The 18,711-nt window shown below is 39.6% G+C and overlaps 1 protein-coding gene across 1 annotated transcript; it reads left to right on the top strand.

Moving 5' to 3' along the window:
• The first annotated feature begins 162 nt into the window (after positions 1 to 162).
• Positions 163 to 17,800, top strand: LOC145546381 (uncharacterized). Its single transcript, XM_081593082.1, has 2 exons — positions 163 to 589; positions 16,967 to 17,800. Exons 1-2 carry the CDS (start codon positions 253 to 255, stop codon positions 17,257 to 17,259), a joined length of 630 nt encoding a protein of 209 aa, XP_081449208.1. The 5' UTR covers positions 163 to 252; the 3' UTR covers positions 17,260 to 17,800.
• The last annotated feature ends 911 nt before the right edge of the window (positions 17,801 to 18,711 follow it).

Here is an 18,711-nt window from a genome sequence, read left to right on the forward strand (position 1 = left end):
AGCCTGGAGGGAGGGGGACTTCCCGAGACTGACGTAGGATCCCTCACCTCCGCTACCCAGGGGCGGGGGCGGGGGCGGAGCGTCCTGTGACCTGCGCGCGTGCGTCCGCCCACCGCTGCCCGGCCCCGCCCCGCCCATGCCCCGCCCCCCACCCCCTGTCCTGAAGTCCGGGTGGGCTCGGGAACCGGTTCGGGAAGCTGGCTCTCCGGGAGCGTAGGGAACGCTGGGAGCCGGGGAGTGACGGCCCCGAGCATGCGAAAGCCGCCGGCTCCCGTGAAATCCCCCTCCTCCAGGATGTTCTTGGGCGCGTGGCTTAAAGTTCAGGAGGGGTGGGAGGATGCGGTGACGTCAGGAAGGGCCGGCCGCCCGCCCGCGAGCACTTGGGGGCGGGCCGGACTTCCAAGTGGGGCCGGCCCTCCCAGGCTAGGGGAAACGACGGCCGGGGTTTTCGTTGGGTGGTTCCCCTCTTCCCTCTGTCGCACATGCAAATCTCGCCCCCGGACCGGCGGGCGGCACAGCGCAGGCGTCCCACAGCGCCCTCGAGGGGAAGTGCGGAAGCTGGCGCGGCCTCGGAGATCCTGTAATTCAGGTATTTGCATACGCGGACCCCCGCAGTCTGATCTCCCTTTGCATCATCTCATCTGTGAGGGCTCTGTTAACGTACTTGACAAACTAAAAAACTTTTCAAACTCTTAAGGTCCGCAGTGTGAGTTCGTTTCCTCGTTACTCAGTGCTCCAAGTTAATGAAGTGTACACCCCATTGGGATTTGACAGACCCACGAGGAAAGGAGGACGTACGTGTAGCATCGGAATATAGGATAGCTTTTGTTTCCTTCCTGTGTAAAGAATTTTGTATGTGTCAGTTTAGTTACCCCATTTTATAATGTATTATTATCCTCATTTTATAGATGAGGCAATCAGGGTTCAGAGAAGTAACTTGCCTGTACTTCAGAATGCTAGTAAAAAAGAACAGTTTAAACTCAAGGTTTCGGACTCCAAAACTCCATGCTCTTTCCACTTTCCTTTACCATATAAAATAAGTATGGAGGGGCAATGGGAACTACCAGCCATACAAGTGCCCAAACTGGAGGCCCCAGTTGGGAAATAATTAAAAACAAACTCTCCTGTCACCCCCTCCCCGCCCCCCACAAAGCATTCTTTCCACAAAATATAGAAAACAATGTAACAGTTTTATGATAGCATAAGCCTTAAACCATATTGTGATTCACTTAAGAGACTACAAAGAGAAAAAGGAAATCTCACTCGTTTATATTATCAGATAGATGCAATCAATTACAATACCTGTTGTCTTTCTCCCAAGGGAAAATAATAGGAATTACATCTTGGAGCTAAAACTCGAGATTGAAACTCCCAGAGATAGGTAGCTGGGGCCCCACCTTCCTTGATGTTCAGATTTCAAAGGGATAGCTCCAAGGCCCCCAAGAAAGATCTTAAGGGGGTGCAAAACCGGCAAGAAGATTATTTAGCTTTTTTAAAGGTGTACAGAATTCGTTTTCAGTTTCCTTTTTTCTAAAAGCATTGCTAAATGAAAAGAGAGGGGGAAATGTTTTCTGTTCTTTTTGGTGCTAGGCAGATTTTTCAGTGTAATCATTTTAGACTTGTATTTACCCTTAACCACCCCAAACATCAGGGCTATGTGAATGAATTAAACATAAACGTTTAAGAATCCATTAGGAGGATGAGAGACAAATAGGAATGGAAAATATTTTGCATGTATATTCTTATATTTCACCTCCAGAAACTGATTGACTTTAGGTGCTTCTTAATAGAACACAATAATGTTTGCTTACAGAAGAGTTTGGAGCCAGACAGAAAATCTCTCCCAGGTGCAGGACCCCAGAGTTCTAAAACCACTCCCATCTGTGAAATCACAAGCTGGATGTTAGGAGATTTAGTAACACTACACAATTTTGAATTCATTTTATTTTTATTTTCCAGAGACTTAACTTATTTAAACCTCCTCACTAATAGGAATGCATGTTTGTATTTATTTCCAGAGCTATTTGTATTTGTCACATGAGTAAGCCATAGGTTTATATTATCTCACCCTTAAAAGGCTTTTTTGAAAACCCTTTCACTATTTTAAAAACTTGCTAGGACTTCTCTGGTGGTCCTGTGACTATGACTCCACGCTCCCTTTGCAGGGGGCCCAAGTTCCATCCCTGGTCAGGGAACTAGATCCCACATGTCACAATTCATGTGCTGCAACTAAGACCCGGTGCAACCAAATAAATAAATATTTTTTAAAAACTTGCTGAACCCTTTTATCAAAGATCCAGCCCACATCTGAAAAGTGAAACTATTTCACTTGTGCAGGATAAATTTAATTAGAACAAAAGGAAGATTACAAGACAAGGTAATGGATGGACTAAAAACAACAATAAATGTGAATAGTAGTTTTATTTTTGTTAGGACTTATCCTGGAAAAAAATAGTGTATTACTGTAAAGATGATTGGTAGCTAGTTGGTGGGGATTATAATGAATTGTTGTTGTTGTTTAGTTCCTAAGTGGTGTCTGACTCTTTTGCACCTCATGGACTATATGTAGCCTGCCAGGCTCCTCTGTTCATGAGATTTCCCAGGCAAGAATACGAGAATGGGCTGCCATTTCCTTCTTCAGGGGAACTTCCTGACCTAGGGATTGAGCCTGCATCTCCTGCAGTGGCAGGCAGATTCTTTATCACTGAGCCACCAGGGAAGCCCATTATAATGACTAGCACATGGTATTTTTCTTCAAGGGCATGCAGTTGTTGATACTATTTATTCAGTCCAGCAAATATCTACTCTGTGCTAGGTGCTCTTTAGATTGTGACACAAACATTAATAACAAGATAATCAACTAATCAAGATATCAACTATTAAAAAAAAATAAAGACAAAATCTCTGCCTTCATGCAGCTATATTTCACATGAAAGACATCAAGCATTTTAGCACATAAGATCATCTCAAATACTATAATTAAACTATTTTATTTCTTTACTGCTGTAAAGAAAATAAGGTAATGGGATAGAAAGTGACTGAGAGGGAGAGGCATGCTCTGAAGAGGTGCCATTTGAGCCGAGTCCTGAGGAACAAGAGACATCCACAGAAAGATTCAGGGAAAGAGCCTTCCAGTCGGTGGAACCAAGTATAAAGTCCTTGGGACAGGAAAGTGTTAATTTAAGGGATTTAGAGGCCAGTGGGACCAGACCAAACCGAACGAGGTTGAAGAGATAAGCAGGATCATGGTAAGGAGGATGAATTTTATTCCAGCTGCACAGAGGAACCTATGGAGAGTTTTAAGCACATGGTTGATTTATGATTACGTTTTGAGAGGTTTGCTCTGGAGGATGTGTTAAACTGTTAGGGGCACTGTAGGATAACCAGGGGCAAGAGGGAAGGTAGAGCAGCAGAGAGGCTGTTGCAGTGGTCTACGGGAGAAGTAAAAGTGGTTTGAATTAGTGTTCTAGCAGAAGAGATGGTGAAAAGGGGTCATATTCAGTAAGATTTGGGTGAATATTCAGTAAGAGCCTGAAGGACTTGCTGATGGATTAGATGCAAGTGGAAGGGGAGAAAAAGGAATCAAAGATAACTCACATTTTTGGTCTGAGCAACCAGGTAAAAAGGAGGCTGGTGAGAAAAAGCTCTAAAAGGGAAAACCAGGAGTTGTGTTTTAGACATGTTAAGTTACAGATACCTGTTAGACATCCGGAGTAGGTAGTTGGATATATGTAGAACTAGCCTAAGGGGAGAGGTCAGAGTTAGAAATAAAGGTGTGTGAGTCAGCACCACTTCACTAAAAAAAGAAAAAGAAAGAACATAGAGAAAAAAAAAAAAAAGAGCCCAAGAAGGTGAGTAGAAAAGAAGCCACTGCCAGTGAATTAAGAGGAAGTCCAAGAGACTGCTTCAAAAAGAATGGAAGTGGTCAGCTGTGTTAAATAATGCTGAGACTGCAAAAGATGAAAATAAAGAAATGATTGCCTTTGGCAACATGAAGGTCATTAATGACCTTGATGAGAGCCATGTCTGTGGAATGGTGGGAATGAAAGCTGAAATAGAGGAGGTTGAGAAGAGAAATGATGGAAACGATGAGTATGTAGAATGCTTTGAAGGCTGTTAATGAAAACAGAAATGGAGCACTAGCAGGAGGGGGATGTGGGGTTGTATTAGGCCAAGGGCTATAACTCCCACCTCCCTGTCAACAAGTTAACCAAAGTTTATTTATTGCTGAGCCACAGTCCATTGTAAATTGAGTGGCTTTCTTCTGGAAGTAATCCAGGAGACTAAATTCCTTTTATCTTGTAGCACCAACATGTGGTCTTCAAAATCACCTTGGAAAAGGAAAGAGGGTAGAGAATCATGAATGGGAGATTTTTATGGGCCAGACCTGAAAGTGGAATACATTACTTCTTGGCTACTTTCCATATGGCCTCCACAAGGGGGCTGAGAAATATAATTTGAGAAATGGAATTTAGTTATGTGCCCTGGAAATAGGGAAGATATTGAACATGAGTAATCACTTGCAGTCTCTGGTGCTGAACTCTTGTTTTGTTTAGAGAGGGTGCAATTAAATCATGTTTATAAAAGATGAGACTGACTCAACTAGTGAAGGAGAAATTGGCAGTGATTGAGAGGAGGGCAGTCATGAGGATGGGAGAAAGGGTGAAATCTAGAACACAGGTTATAGGGTTGGCCACAGATTGGAATGCAGACACTTCCTCTGTGGTAACAGGAAGGAAGGCAGAACCTGGTAGACCTGATGATATAGAGATAAAGTAGTCAGTCGCATTCCATTTTTTTTTTTTAGTGATGTGTAAGGTATGAGGTTATGTTCAGCTGAGAGTGGAGGGCGACAAGGAAGAGGAGAAATTTAAAATGCAGTATGAAAGTGGAACATTATATGTATTTGGCTATACTGAATGACCAGTTGAAATTTGTGGTCATAATGTCAGAGTAGTATACAGTATTTCATATGTGGTTGTTAACTCAGGGTATATCAATGGGTTTCTTTCTGAAAAAGAAGACAAAGAACTAGGAAAATTTAAATCTGAATGGAAATATGAAGGAGGGATGCCAAGTACCTCTGAGCTCACACATACATACATACTCCCTGGGAGTGTCACCCACTCCCATGATGTTACCTGTTGTACCAGGACCATATATACAGCCTAGATCTTTTCATGGGTTTCAGACCTGTATATCTGATTGTTTTTAGGAGACTCATAGACATCCCGGGTTCAATCAACACAATGTCTTCTCTTCCAAGTTTACCCTTACTCCCATATTTTTTGTACCACCATCTACCCAGACACAAGTTAGAAAGTTAGGAGCCATCTTTGACTCTCTAACTATCCTCCACCTCACCCACAATGTAGGATCATCAAGTCCTGCTGATTTTACCAGTCCAATATGAATCCATTGTTTTTCCATCTTAACTGACATTGTTCTGTTCAAATCTTCATCATATCTCACCTGAACTACTGTAATGGACCTCTATTTGCCTATCTATATCTTGGTCCCATTTGAAAGCCTTTCAGTCATATTCAAACCCATTGCTGCTTGAATCCTCTGGACAAATGCACATCAGACCGCACCACTCTTGTGCTTTAATGCCATTCATTAATCTTAGAGCCATCATCATCAGAATGACTAAAATTAAAAGGACAATACCAAGTGTTGGTGGGGAGACAGAACAAATGGGATTCTCATAAAATTTTTTGTTCAAATATACATTTGTACAACAACCTGGGAAAATTGGCAGTAGTTCAGTTCAGTCACTCAGTCGTGTCCAACTGTTTGTGACCCTATGGACTGCAGCATGCCAGGCTTCCCTGTCCATCACCAACTCCCAGAGCTTGCTCAGACTCATCGTCCGTTGAGTCAATGATGCCATCCAACTATCTAATGCTCTGTTGTCCCGTTCTCTTCCGGCCTTCAATCTTTCCCAGCATCAGGGTCTTTTCTAATAAGTCAGTTCCTCGCATCAGATGGCCGAAGTATTGGAGTTTGAGCTTCAGCATCAGTCCTTCCAGTGAACATTCAGTACTAATTTTCTTTAGGATGGACTGGAGGGATCTCCTTGCAGTCCAAGACTCTCAAGAGTCTTCTCCAACACCACAGTTCAAAAGCATCAACTGTTTGGTGCTCAGCTTTCTTTATAGTCCAACTCTCACATCTATACATGACTGCTGGGAAAATCATAGCTTTGGCTAAATGGACCTTTGTTAGCAAAGTAACGTTTCTGCTTTTTAATATCCTGTCTAGGTTGGTCATAGCTTTTCTTTCACCTGCTTACCACCTCCCTCTTCTCCCTCTTTTACTTTCATGGCTGCAGTCACCATCTGCAGTGATTTTGGAGCCCCCAAAAATAAAGTCTGCCACTGTTTCACTGTTTGCCCGTCTATTTGCCATGAAGTGATGGGACCAGATGCCATAATCTTAGTTTCCCGAATGTTGAGTTTTAAGCCAACTTTTTCAAATACCTAATGATCCAGCAGTACTAATCTTGGATATATTCCAAACAGAAATAAGTGTCTGTATCTACCAAAAGACAGATAAGAATATTTAAGTCACCTTTATTTGTATTACCCAACAATAGGAAAACAACTCAAATATTTATCAGCAGCAGAATGGATAAACTGTAATATATTCATAACATAGATTTATCCCCTATTATGTAAAAGAATATACTATTGCCACATAATATGGGTGAGTCTTATAAGTGAAAAAGCCACCTACAATAGAGTATATACTATATGAATCCATCTATATCAAGTTCAAAAACAGATAAAAATAATTATTGTAATAGAGGGCAAAATACTAGGTGTCTTTGAGGGTAGAAATTGATGAGAAGTGGCCCTGAAGGAGCCTTTTGAGCTCATATCTTGATCTGGGGGGTGAGTGACAAAGACTCTCTCCTTGACCAAACTCTTGTCAGGCTCCTCTGAGCCCTCTTGTCAACTCGGCCTCATCCTTGACCTTTAACAACTGAAGGTTCTCAGCACAAGTAATGTTGTCATCCCTGTCTTGCTAAGAGACTTGAGTAAACTCTAGCAAAGTTTCTGATAGCTCAAGGCCGCAACCCTAAGATGACAGCTTCAGCCCCCATAGGTTTTCTTTTTTTTTTTTTTATAAATTTATTTATTTTAGTTGGGGGCTAATTACTTTACCATATTGTAAACTTGAGAAAACTGAAGGTTGCCAAAAGAATTTACTGTTTATTCCAGCCAACACTTAAAGTAAGGGCCGCTATCTCCCAGTTTCTGTGGGTAGGTGGGACCCTCACTTCTGGAAGTGCCAGTTAACAGACTTAGATGGCCTAAATCCATTGGCCAGCTCCCCTTCTCACTTTTTATAAATTTCCACTTCCCTCATGCTGCCCATTTGCTTCCCTATTGCCTCATTCTCACTTGAAAATGTCCAGTTGCCTCTGCACAAGTAAAAGTTGCAGTCAGTTTATACTGGGCTATCTTTCCTACTGAATAGAATCTTTCTTCTCTAACTAGTGTTTGGGTTTGTTTATCTTTGAAACAGGTTCCATATATTTACAAGTTAATCAAGCTATACTGGTATATAGATTGTCTGCTTTATGTATACTTCCTTTTTTAAAAAGTATTTGAAAAGATTTTTGAATATTTTTCCCCACCAGGGCCACACAGCCTTGAGACCCTACCTTGAGACCCTGCTTACCACCTCCCTCTTCTCCAATCCTCTCTCTTCTCCGCATCCTGTGCACATTTTTTTTCATTTTATTTCAATTTTTTAAAACAATATAATACATTAAAAAAATTTATACAATTTTGAAAGGTTACTTTCTATTTACAGTTATTACAAAATTTAGCTATGTTCCCTGTGTGGTATAATACATCTTTGAGCCTATCTTATAATCTTATTATTTTTAAAATATTTTTTATTTATAATATTTATTTACTTATTTGGCTGCACCAGGTCTTTATTGCAGCATGCAGGATCTTTTAGTTTCAGCATGTGGGATCTAATTCCCTGACCAGGTTCGAACCTGGGCCTTCTGCATTGGGAGCACAGAGTCTTAGCCACTGGACCACCAGGGTCCCCATGAACCCATCTTATACCCAATAATTTGTACCTCCGCCCCCCGCCCCCACTTTTCTTCACTTGGTTCCTTCCTCCTCATCCTTTAAGACCTACCTTACAGGAAGCCATTACAGATTCCTCTGGTCAGATAGGCTGTTTCTACTCTGGGCAACATAGTAGCCAGCAAATCATCTACCACTCATTTTACCACACCGAAGTACAGGTCCTGTGCCTGGCTCCCATACGTGTGTGCTAAGTCACTTCAGTCGTGTCTGACTGTTTGTGGCCATGTGGACTGTAGCCTTCCAGGCTCCTGTCCATGGGATTCTCCAGGCAAGAATACTGGAGTGGGTTGCCATGCCCTTTTTCAAGGGCTCTTCCCCAACCCCATGATCGAACCCACATCTCTTATGTCTCTTGCATTGGCAGGATGGTTCTTCACCATTAGCGCCACCTGGCCTGGCTCCCTTACTAAACTACAAAATCCTTGAAAGCAGGGCCTCTTATTCCAGATGGCTGTCACATAGCAGATGTTCAATATTTGTTGAGTGAATTATCTTGTCTAGAGATCAGCACCTTTGTTTCTCTGCCCTGGTGTGGTTATTGAACACGCTACCATGTCTGGGCTTAGTATGTGGTATAGCATATACCTTACATTTGGATAGCTCTTCTGAGCCTACAATGAATCTTATTATAAAACTTTGTTATAACTGTATCTATTCAGTTTAATGACAGGTGTCTTTTTTTTCTTTCCACAACAAGATTTAAAATGTTTAAGCCATGTTCTTTAGTATCAAGAGTAATGCCTTTCTGCCCAACCAGATCGGTGTTCACTGTTTTATAGCAAATATTTGTAACATCCCCTTTACTACCCCAAAATGAAAGTCTTATGTATAATCTACCTTACATGTATGTTTTCAAACCAAAATAATACCATAATAGCAATATCAAGGCAAAATATGAAGCCATTTATGAAAAATAATATTGACTGATATGTAAATGTTTGGGCATGACTGCATTAAAAGACCATAATGAAGAATTTAAATGTTTGTACTTATACATAGAATCACAGGCTATAAATGCAGCCTGATACTGATGTGTTGTATTAGTAGGCTGTCACAGTTGCAATTTTTCAACTTTTAAAAAGTTTTTCTCATAAAATAATCATCTCTTGATTTATACAGTACAATCAGCCTTCTGTATCCATGGGTTCTGTATCTACAGTTTCAACCAATCACAATTTGAAAATAATTTGGGGAAAATATTTCAGAAAGCTCAAAAAAGCAAAACTTGAATATGCTGTGCACTAGCAACTAGAAGGCAATGGCAACCCACTCCAGTACTCTTGCCTGAAAAATCCCATGGACGAAGGAGCCTGGTGGGCTGCAGTCCATGGGGTTGCTAAGAGTCGGACACGACTGGAGCGACTTAGCAGCAGCAGCAGCAACTATTTGCATGGCATTTCCATTGTATTTACAACTATTTACACAGCATTTCCATTGTATTGAGTATTATTAGTAATTTAGCGATGATTTAAAGTATATAGGGAGGATTGGTGTAGGTTTTATGCAAATTCTATGCCATTTTATGTAAGAAACTTCGGCATCTGAGAATATTTGATATGGGGGGAAGGGTCCTAGAACCAATCACTTTTGGATACTGAGGCTGCTACTGCTAAGTCACTTCAGTCATGTCTGACTCGGTGCGACCCCATAGACGGCAGCCCACCAGGCTCCTTCGTCTCTGGGATTCTCCAGGCAAGAATACTGGAGTGGGTTGCCATTTCCTTCTCCAGTGCATGAAGTGAAAAGTGAAAGTGAAGTCGCTCAGTCGTGTCTGACTCTTCACGACACCATGGGCTGCAGCCTACCTGGGAACAACTATAATTGCATTACTGGGAAGTTCATATGTAAAATGGAATTGTAATCTAGGCTTGTATTATAAATAGACTTTTCATGTATATGAATGTAAAATTTTGGTGAAACATAGGAAGGTCATGAAGATGGAAGACAATTCTTGGCCATGCTAGACTGTCCTTTGCAGAAAATCTAGTGTCTAGCATTCCTGACTACCCCTGCAGTAAATGTCAGAGGTATTCCTATGTTATTGTGGACTATTGGTCATAGAGTTCCAGAATATCCCCAATGGTTTGGAACACTGGTTCTTGAATTTTGGTGGTCAGAAGAATCACTTCTTGGGAATACATATGCTTTGGTTCCACTCCCAGAAATTCTGGTTCAGTGAACAGGAGAAGGGCCCTGAAATCTATATTTTGTATTGATTACCCTACGAGTGAGAAAATCTTAAATAATATTTAATGGAGGCTGTGAAAAAAAGTCTGTGGATTTATCACTGTTCCATACTTAACTAAGTGCCCTGGCTTTGCAAACAACACAGACCTTGGATTTGAATTGTAGACGTAGTACACTTCTCTCTCAATACTTTAACATGCATAAACAGTTATTTTTGCACTGCTCTAATAACCAGGATGATCCTGTTCATCAGATTCAATGTGTCTCTTCCTTAGAAAATTTTATTTTTTATTTTTTCAGTTTTTAATGATTTTTTTTTTGATGTGGACCATTTTTAAAGTCTTTATTGAACTTATTGAAGAAACAATATTGCTTCTGTTTTATGTTTTGTTTTTTTTGTTTTTTTTTTTGGCTGAGAGGCATGTGGGATGTTAGCTCCCCAGCCAGGACTCAAACCCACTCCCCCTGCATTGGAAGATGAAGTCTTAACCACTGGACTTCCAGGCAAGCCCCAGATGAACATGACCACATGGCTTCTCTTCGATACCGCTTTTTATTCACAGTTTATGCAGATATTTTACATCAGTTTAGGCTACAGGGTTATTTTACAAGAAATTAAGCTTTATCAAGACTATGATAGTCCCAATTCAAGTACTACTAGTCAGGACATATAGATGTAATAGCCGGACTCAGTTCTTAGGAGTGGATTTCACTGTACCTCTTCACTGCTCCTCCCCTGTTTACTTTTTTTCTATATGGGCACTGTTTGAGGTCTCCTAAATATGCTTCCATAAATTAAGATATTATAAAAGACAAAAGTCAGGGAAAAAATATAAAATGTAAACATAAAAATTTTTTTAAAAAACATAAAAAATTAGGACTACAAATCAGCTTTGAAGAATCCTGGAATCATTTCCAGGAATCATTTCTTCAGCATACTGAAGCATTCCTTGAAAATGGCTGCAATACTGAAAAGAGAAGGCCGCAACTCATTTGGCTAAGTGGAGAGAAGCGAAAGAAGGAAAAACTACATGTTGGAGCAACCAGGAAAACTGAAGCAGAGGGTGTGTGGTAGACAGTGCTGGCTGACTTTTCTTCTTTTTTGGTGTTAACTACAGCTTGGTATATATGATTGCCCAACTACACTCTATCTCCCAGCTTCCCTTGAGTAGAAATATATGCCCACCCATTCCTAGGCAGAGCCTTTCAGATGGTGAGCCTACTTCTTTTTTGTTTGCCTCCCCTCATGCTAATGAGATATCCTGTTATCCAGATTTAGTTCTGATATTAAGGATGCTGTCCTAGAGGTTAAAAATAAGATGGAAGGAATCTGTATGATTACATGGTCTCTGAGAACTGGAGCTCAGGCATTAAATTGGGAAATTAATCTCTTTTTCTCACTCATTGCATTTGAATCTCTTCGTTATAGCAGCTAGCATTACAATAACTAATATTAAGAGTACATATTGGGAAACAGAGAGAAATAAGGTTAAAACCTGGTAATGGAGAGGTTACAATGCCAGGAGGAATAGTTTAGTTTTGTCTCCTTGTCATTGGAAAGATATTCCAAATTCTTAAACTAGAGAGTGCTGTGATGGGGGCCATATCTCAGGAAAATCAGACTGGTAGCATTTAAAGCCTCCACTAAGTAGTTATTGCAGTGAAAAAAATATGAGCCTGAAACAGACCAGAATATTGAGTGTGGAAATGAAGTAAAAAACAAGAGGAAGGAAAATGAGATATTACAAAGAGAAGTGATTAGCCTTGGTGACCAACTAGACATAGTGTATTAAGAAGAACCAGGAGTCAGAGAAAATGCCTAGATTTCTAATCTGGAAAACTGCTGATGCAGCAAGAATTTCCTGAATTTACCAGGAAAACAGAAATACATAGATTAACTTCAAAACTGCATAAATCATTTGGAGTGTGGCAGCAAACCCAGATTGGCTGCCTGTTTTCCCTCGTATCCACCACCAGTCCCTAAAATAAGAACCTCTAACCCTGATGAAAGTTGCAATGCCCCACTCACCTATTTTCATTTGGGGAACTGAAATGTGAGGCTTGTGAACACCCAGAGAATTGAAATCTTAGTATCTGAAAACTCTAAAAAGCAGTCACAAAACATTCATTTGTCAAATCTCTCTCTCGTTTTAATCTTTATATTGTGTAGGCCTTATAATTCTATATATGCTAGTTTTTTGTGTATAGCACTGCTTGGAAGCATGACTCAGTATACTAAGTTTCTGTAACAGTAGTAATAATAGCTGTTGTTTCACAAGCATGTGATCCAATAATTACTTACACAGATTTAGAGTTAGCATTTTTCAGAACTGGTACTAAAGTCATTTGCACCTTAAAGTCATATGATGTTTCTGATATGTCTCAACAGAGGATAGTTAAATTTTAAGGTTGGAAGGAATCCTGTAGAACATCTAGTTCACATCCTCATTTTACACATAAAAAAACTGAGGCACAGAAAATTTTAGTGCTATGCCCACATCATACAGCTAGTTTGCTGAGCTGGAGCTTGAAACTAGACCTCCAAACTCAGTTTGGATTTTTTTTCCATGTCACATTACATTTCCAAATATGATATAAGATAGGAAGCAATATAAAAATATTTGATAGTTACCTCACAGCTATAATCTTATCAGTAAAAATGCTAACATAGGGAGTATTTAGTATTCACAGGCTCTGTATCTTTTAAGACTCTCGTTATGTAATATCGTACATCAACTGTCCCTCAATTAAAAAAAAAAAAAACCCTTATGCTATTTTCCAAAAAATTCTCAACTGAACACTGTGGGAAAAGTTAAAATCAGTACTTTAACTTTTTTGTTAAAGGCATTGACTGTCATAGTCATTGTTTATTCCTACAGTGGTCAGTACTGAGTGCCCTGAGTATTGAGATGCTCAGTAAATATCTAATGAAATAAAAATTGTTATACATTGCCTCACTCCAGTATTGATATGAGTGACAATTTATTACCACTAGATACTATTAAAAAAGAGAGAGCAAGACAAACACACACATACACAAAGCTACAACTCTCCCTCCCAGAAGAGGTAAGTAACCACACCTGCAGAGAGGCACTTGTTGTTTAGTGCTAAGTCATGTCTGACTCTTTTATGATCCCATGGACTGTAGCCCTCTAGGCTCTTCTGTTCATGGAATTTTCCAGGCAAGAATACTGGAGTGGGTTGCCATTTCCTTCTCCAGGAGATCTTCCTGACCCAGGGATTGAACCTGCATCTCCTTCACTGGCAGGTGGGTTCTTACCACTGAGCCACCAGGGAAGCAGAGAGACACAGTAATAATGAAATTAAGACAGATACCAAAATCACAGATTAATATCATAGAAGCAAGTTGAGTCAACCAGTTAACAAATTCTTCAATAATATTCAAAGCCCTTAAATTTGTATTAAACTTTTAATTAATTTATTTTAATAGTTCATTAAAAATATACATATAAGGGACTCTCCAGTGGTCCAGGGGTTGAGACTGCACTTCCACTGCAGGGGGAACACGTTTGATCCCTGGTTGGGAGCTAAGATCCCACATGGCATGCGGTGCAGCCAAAAATATATATATGTTTATACAATTAAAGTTGTAGAAAAGATGGTCTATAAATCTACCTGATTAATACAAGTATCACCTGTGTGCATGTGTGAGTGTATGTGTTTCCTTCCAGGACTTTTTCATATGCAAGCTTTGATTTCTTTCTTCTGCTGTTACTTGATTATGATAAAGAATTAAAGCAGAGAAAATGAGAATCAGTTAAAAATAACTTCAACCTCCAACCCTGGGAAAAAAAGAGTAATGGTTTGGAGTGTATCCTTGATAAGTTTTGTTACCTACTGTATACAGCTTCAACCATGAATATTATGCATACATAAAATTTGGTAGCCTTTTTTTTCACTTGGTGATTATACCATCCACATTAAATTGTGTTGCTACATAGTTTTCATACTAAGCTCTTTAAGGAAGGAAGCTGGCTTGAGAATGGGTGTCCTAGCAAACTAGGAATAGTTTGCAAGGTTTGTAGTCTTATTGAGGATAAGAAACAGATTTTATGTGACCAAGGAATGGGAAAGTTGGAAAAATTGGAAATTATAAGCAGAAGATTGGGCTTTTTAAATTATTACATATGAAAAATTTGTATTTTGCTATCTAACAAATGAGATTGAAGAAAAAATAATTTTCACCTATTAATAATCTATTACTATTATTTTACTATTTCATCTAATATTTACAGATAACTGTCAAAATCTCTAATGAGGCTCAAACTATACTAAACCTGATTTTGAATATTCCAGATGAAATTTTTTCATTTTTATGGTAAACATATACATATTTTTATTTAGTACTTAACTAATGTTACAGATCAATGTTAAAATTTTCTTTCAGATTACTGGATATATTTTTAATATGATTTTTGCCTTAGACTGTTTTTTTTTTCTTTTTTAGCTGCCCCACATGGCATGTGGAACTTTCCTGACCAGGGATTGAACCTGTCCCCGCTGCAGTAGAAGCACAGAGTCTTAACCACCAGACTACAGGGGAAATCTTGTGTTAGACGTTTTTTTAAATCTAAGTGTAGTTGATTTACAGTGTTGTGTTAATTTCTGCTGTATAGCAGAGTAACTCAGTTATATGTTTATATACATTCTTTTCTATATTCTTTTCCATTATGGTTTATCCCAGGATGTTGAATATAGTTCCCTGTGCTATATGTTAGGACCTTGTTGTCCATCCATTCTATATGTAATAGTTTGCATCTACTAACCCCAAACTCCCAGTCCTTCCCTCCCCCATCCCTACTCCCCCTTAGTAACCACAAATCTGTTCTCTATGTCTGTGAGTTTGTTTCTGTTTCATAGATAGGCCATATTTTAGATTCAACATGTAAGTGGTATCATATGGTATTTGTCTTTCTCTTTCTGACTACTTCACTTAGTTTGATAATCTCTAGGTCCATCCATGTTGCCTTAGACTTTTGATAATATCACAGAAATAGGAGAGACAGAGTACAATAGATTATGAGATATTCTCTCCTGCTTTGCTGAGCTCAGATGACCTTCCCTTCTGTCCAACACTGTATCACACTTTGTCACCTAGGCCTCAAAAAGGACTGCTTGTGCCAGAAGTCTCACATAATCTGCCATGACTACAGTATCCTTATCTTTTGGCTCTAAACCCTCCTATGGGACATTCCCAGTGGCTTAGTGGTAAAGAATCTATCTGCAATGCAGGAGATGCAGGAGATGAGGGTTTGATCCCTGGGTTAGGAGGATCCCCTGGAGGAGAGCGTGAAAACCCACTCCAGTATTCTTGCCTGGTGAATCCCATGGACAGAGGACACAGTCCACGGTGTTGCAAAGAGTCGGACACGACTGAAGCAACTGAGCACACAACCCCTTCTATAGTAACTCCAAACCATCATTAGGCTGATGATAGCAACAAATGCCATCCCATCTCCTCTATTGCTTCCCCACCTGTCTATTGAACATGCTTACACCAGAACTCTTTCATACACCTGCAACCACAAAAACATATTTCACCAACACATGTAGAGGAAGTAGACAGTGAAAGTGGCATCTCATTCCATTTTTAGCATTTGAGTTTCAGTGAGAATACCCTGATAATCCATGAGAGAAAGCTCACCCTCTCAACAAAGTGGAAGATGGATTGGGGGAAGTGGAAGACTAGAGGCAGGTGACTAGTAAGGAAAATAATTGTAACAACTGCAGGGAAAGAAAATGAGTGCTTGAATTAAGGCAGTAGCTTTTGGGGAATAGACAACTGGGAAACATAGGTAAAAAGAACTGCCAGGTTTCTGCTTTCAGCCACTGTATTAATTGTAGTGCTATTCAATGATCTAGGAACCCCACAGGAGGGGAATTTCTTACTTTGTATTACATTAAATCCAAATAGTAGAAGGTTCCCCATCTATTATTCTTTCTTCTCTTCCCTCTTTTTAGCAGAATCTTGATTTTGTTTGGGTAATTTGCTGTGCTACAAATGCCAAGTTCATCTTTAAGCCAGTCATGGTAATACCATTCCTGAGCCAGAGACTGCTTTAGGAATGGGCAAATGATACATGTCTGAGCAATATAACAGGATGGGAAATTTGCTAGAGAGATTCTGGAATGATTTTTTGTTCATTCATAATAAAAAGAGACACCTAGGAATTCACTGGACTTTGCTGTGTCTGTGAGTGACAAGTGAACCAGAGAAGCCATTTTAAGAGCATAAGTTACAAATAGAGCTGACATACTGAAGATGTTACACAGCCGAAAGATTTAGTGGAAATCTGAGCTTTTGATGACATAGTTAGCTGCTCAGTTGGAACCATCAGATCCCTTGTTATAAAAATATTCTCATATGGTTTAAGCCAGTTGGGTTGAGGTTCCTGTTGCCCGCAGCCCAAAACAATTTAAGAGCTATAGAACTGTCCCTAAAAGAAAGAATTTCAGTTAGACATGTGACCAGTGGCTCAGAACAGTTCACGTCAGAGAAGGTGAACTGACTCTTTGAGGTCTGAGCTCCTGGAAAATGGTCTCCACTACAATATGTATTTCCTTGAAGTGGACATTTAATTCTATCAATATTAAGTTAAGACATAGTATTTTAATTTTCACTTCCTGTATTATACTTGCAGTTACTGTATGCATACTGTTGCTCAAGACCACTGGCAGATTCAGAAATAGAACACAGTGCCTAGGCCAAAATGGAAGTTTACAACTTCGACAAAGAGTACAGGAAATAAAAGTCAACCAAACAGGAAGTAGAGTAGAACAGAACATCCGGAAATATCTGGGCCTGGCACAAGAATTAATCTGTCTACAGAACGAGAAGTACCAAGCAAAATATGTGGAGCTGAAATCTTTCATTTGTAAACATTTTAAAGGGATTGTGAAAGAAGGGAAAAAAATGAAAGTCACAAGGAAGTAAGAGGAAGAGAGAAATAATGTCTCTTACTGGAGTATCTATTGTATAAACCAAAAAAATGTCTTCTGCATAGATAATGGCAGCTTGAAAGACATTTCTGCAAATTCTATGACCTTCCATAAAGAGGTGAATTCTGTGGACCCTCTCTTTGAATCTAGGCCAAAACTTAGTGACCAGTTGACCAGTAAACTGGCAGAAGTGATATGCAACCTCCCAGGGTAGGTCATAGAAGGTGGTACAGAGTCTACCTGGTTTGCTGGGCCCTGCATTAGAACCATGAACTTGTAAGAAGTTTTGCCACCCTGAGACCACCATGCTGTGAGGAAGCACAAGCTAACTCATGCAGACAGACCACATGGAGAGGGCTTCTGACATGGAGAGAGATGCCCGGCCATCCCAACTCTGCGAATGTTTGTTCTTCCAGCTGCTGCCCCTGAATGACTTCAACTGCATGAGAGATCCTAAAGGCAGAACCACCCAGTGGTTCTGAATTCTTGACTCATAGAAACCACAAGAGATAATAAAATGATTGTTGTCATTTTAAGCCAGTGAGATTTGGGGTGGTTCATCATGCAGCAATAGATATTCAGAACAATAGAGGAGGTAATTTAAATACTATGGCTCTTTAATAAGTAAGGGAAGAACCCTAGGACCATTAGAAGTCATTATAGCTAATTACTGTAACAAGCAAAGAGAACTGCCAGTTTCCAGTCAGAGGATCTGTTACCCGTAATTAAGGCAAATAATTAATTGGTGAGGCCAAATAACGTTAAAAAAAAAAAATCTTGACTCTGAAAGAGCTTCACTTTAGTTAATACGAAATGTTTAAAGATTATGTTGTATTTCTCAAAGGCAATTTGTGTAAGTAATTTTTACCACTGTTCCTTCCTATTGAAGAGATTCATATTACCAACAAACTATGACAGATATATGGGGTGATTCCTGACATGTCACAATTCAGCAACTCAAAAAGCTACAAGCTGGGAGGTTTAGGATCCCTGTGTAACAAGTTCCAACTTTCTGACCTCAGGACATTCAGTCATGTAATGTTTCTGTAAGGGAAGTCCAAGACATTTTTAGTCTACATGGGACATGTAGCCAGTGGTACCATATGTGTGAGCTAAATACCAAGATGGGAAAGATGGATGTCAGAGAAATAAAAGATTTTTATGGCTCACACATCTAATCTTAATTCTTCTTGTTCTTAGTTTAAAGGATTGAAAGAAAATGAATAAAAAAATTAATATAACCAAAGCAAATTTAGAAAAGTAACATGGACCATCTGTATGAAATGTCCAGAATAGACAGATCCATAGACACAGAAAAGTAGATTTTTTACCTATATATTTATTTTCATTTATTTGTTTGGCTGCTCTGGGTCTTAGTTGCAGCATGTGGGATCTTTTGTTGCAGCAAGTGAACTCTTAGTTGCAGCATGGGGGATCCGTTTCCCCA

This window comes from Giraffa tippelskirchi, chromosome 4 (genome assembly GCF_054371585.1).
Source record: "Giraffa tippelskirchi isolate mGirTip1 chromosome 4, T2T-mGirTip1v1.2.pri, whole genome shotgun sequence".
Taxonomy (NCBI): Eukaryota; Metazoa; Chordata; class Mammalia; order Artiodactyla; family Giraffidae; genus Giraffa; species Giraffa tippelskirchi.

Excerpts from the sequence above, each read along its gene's own strand:
- LOC145546381 (XM_081593082.1), top strand. The coding sequence starts at position 253 with ATGCGAAAGCCGCCGGCTCCCGTGAAATCCCCCTCCTCCAGGATGTTC. Across the intron at positions 590-16,966 it reads TCGGAGATCCTGTAATTCAG|TTACTGTATGCATACTGTTG; the intron begins GTATTTGCATAC and ends TTATACTTGCAG.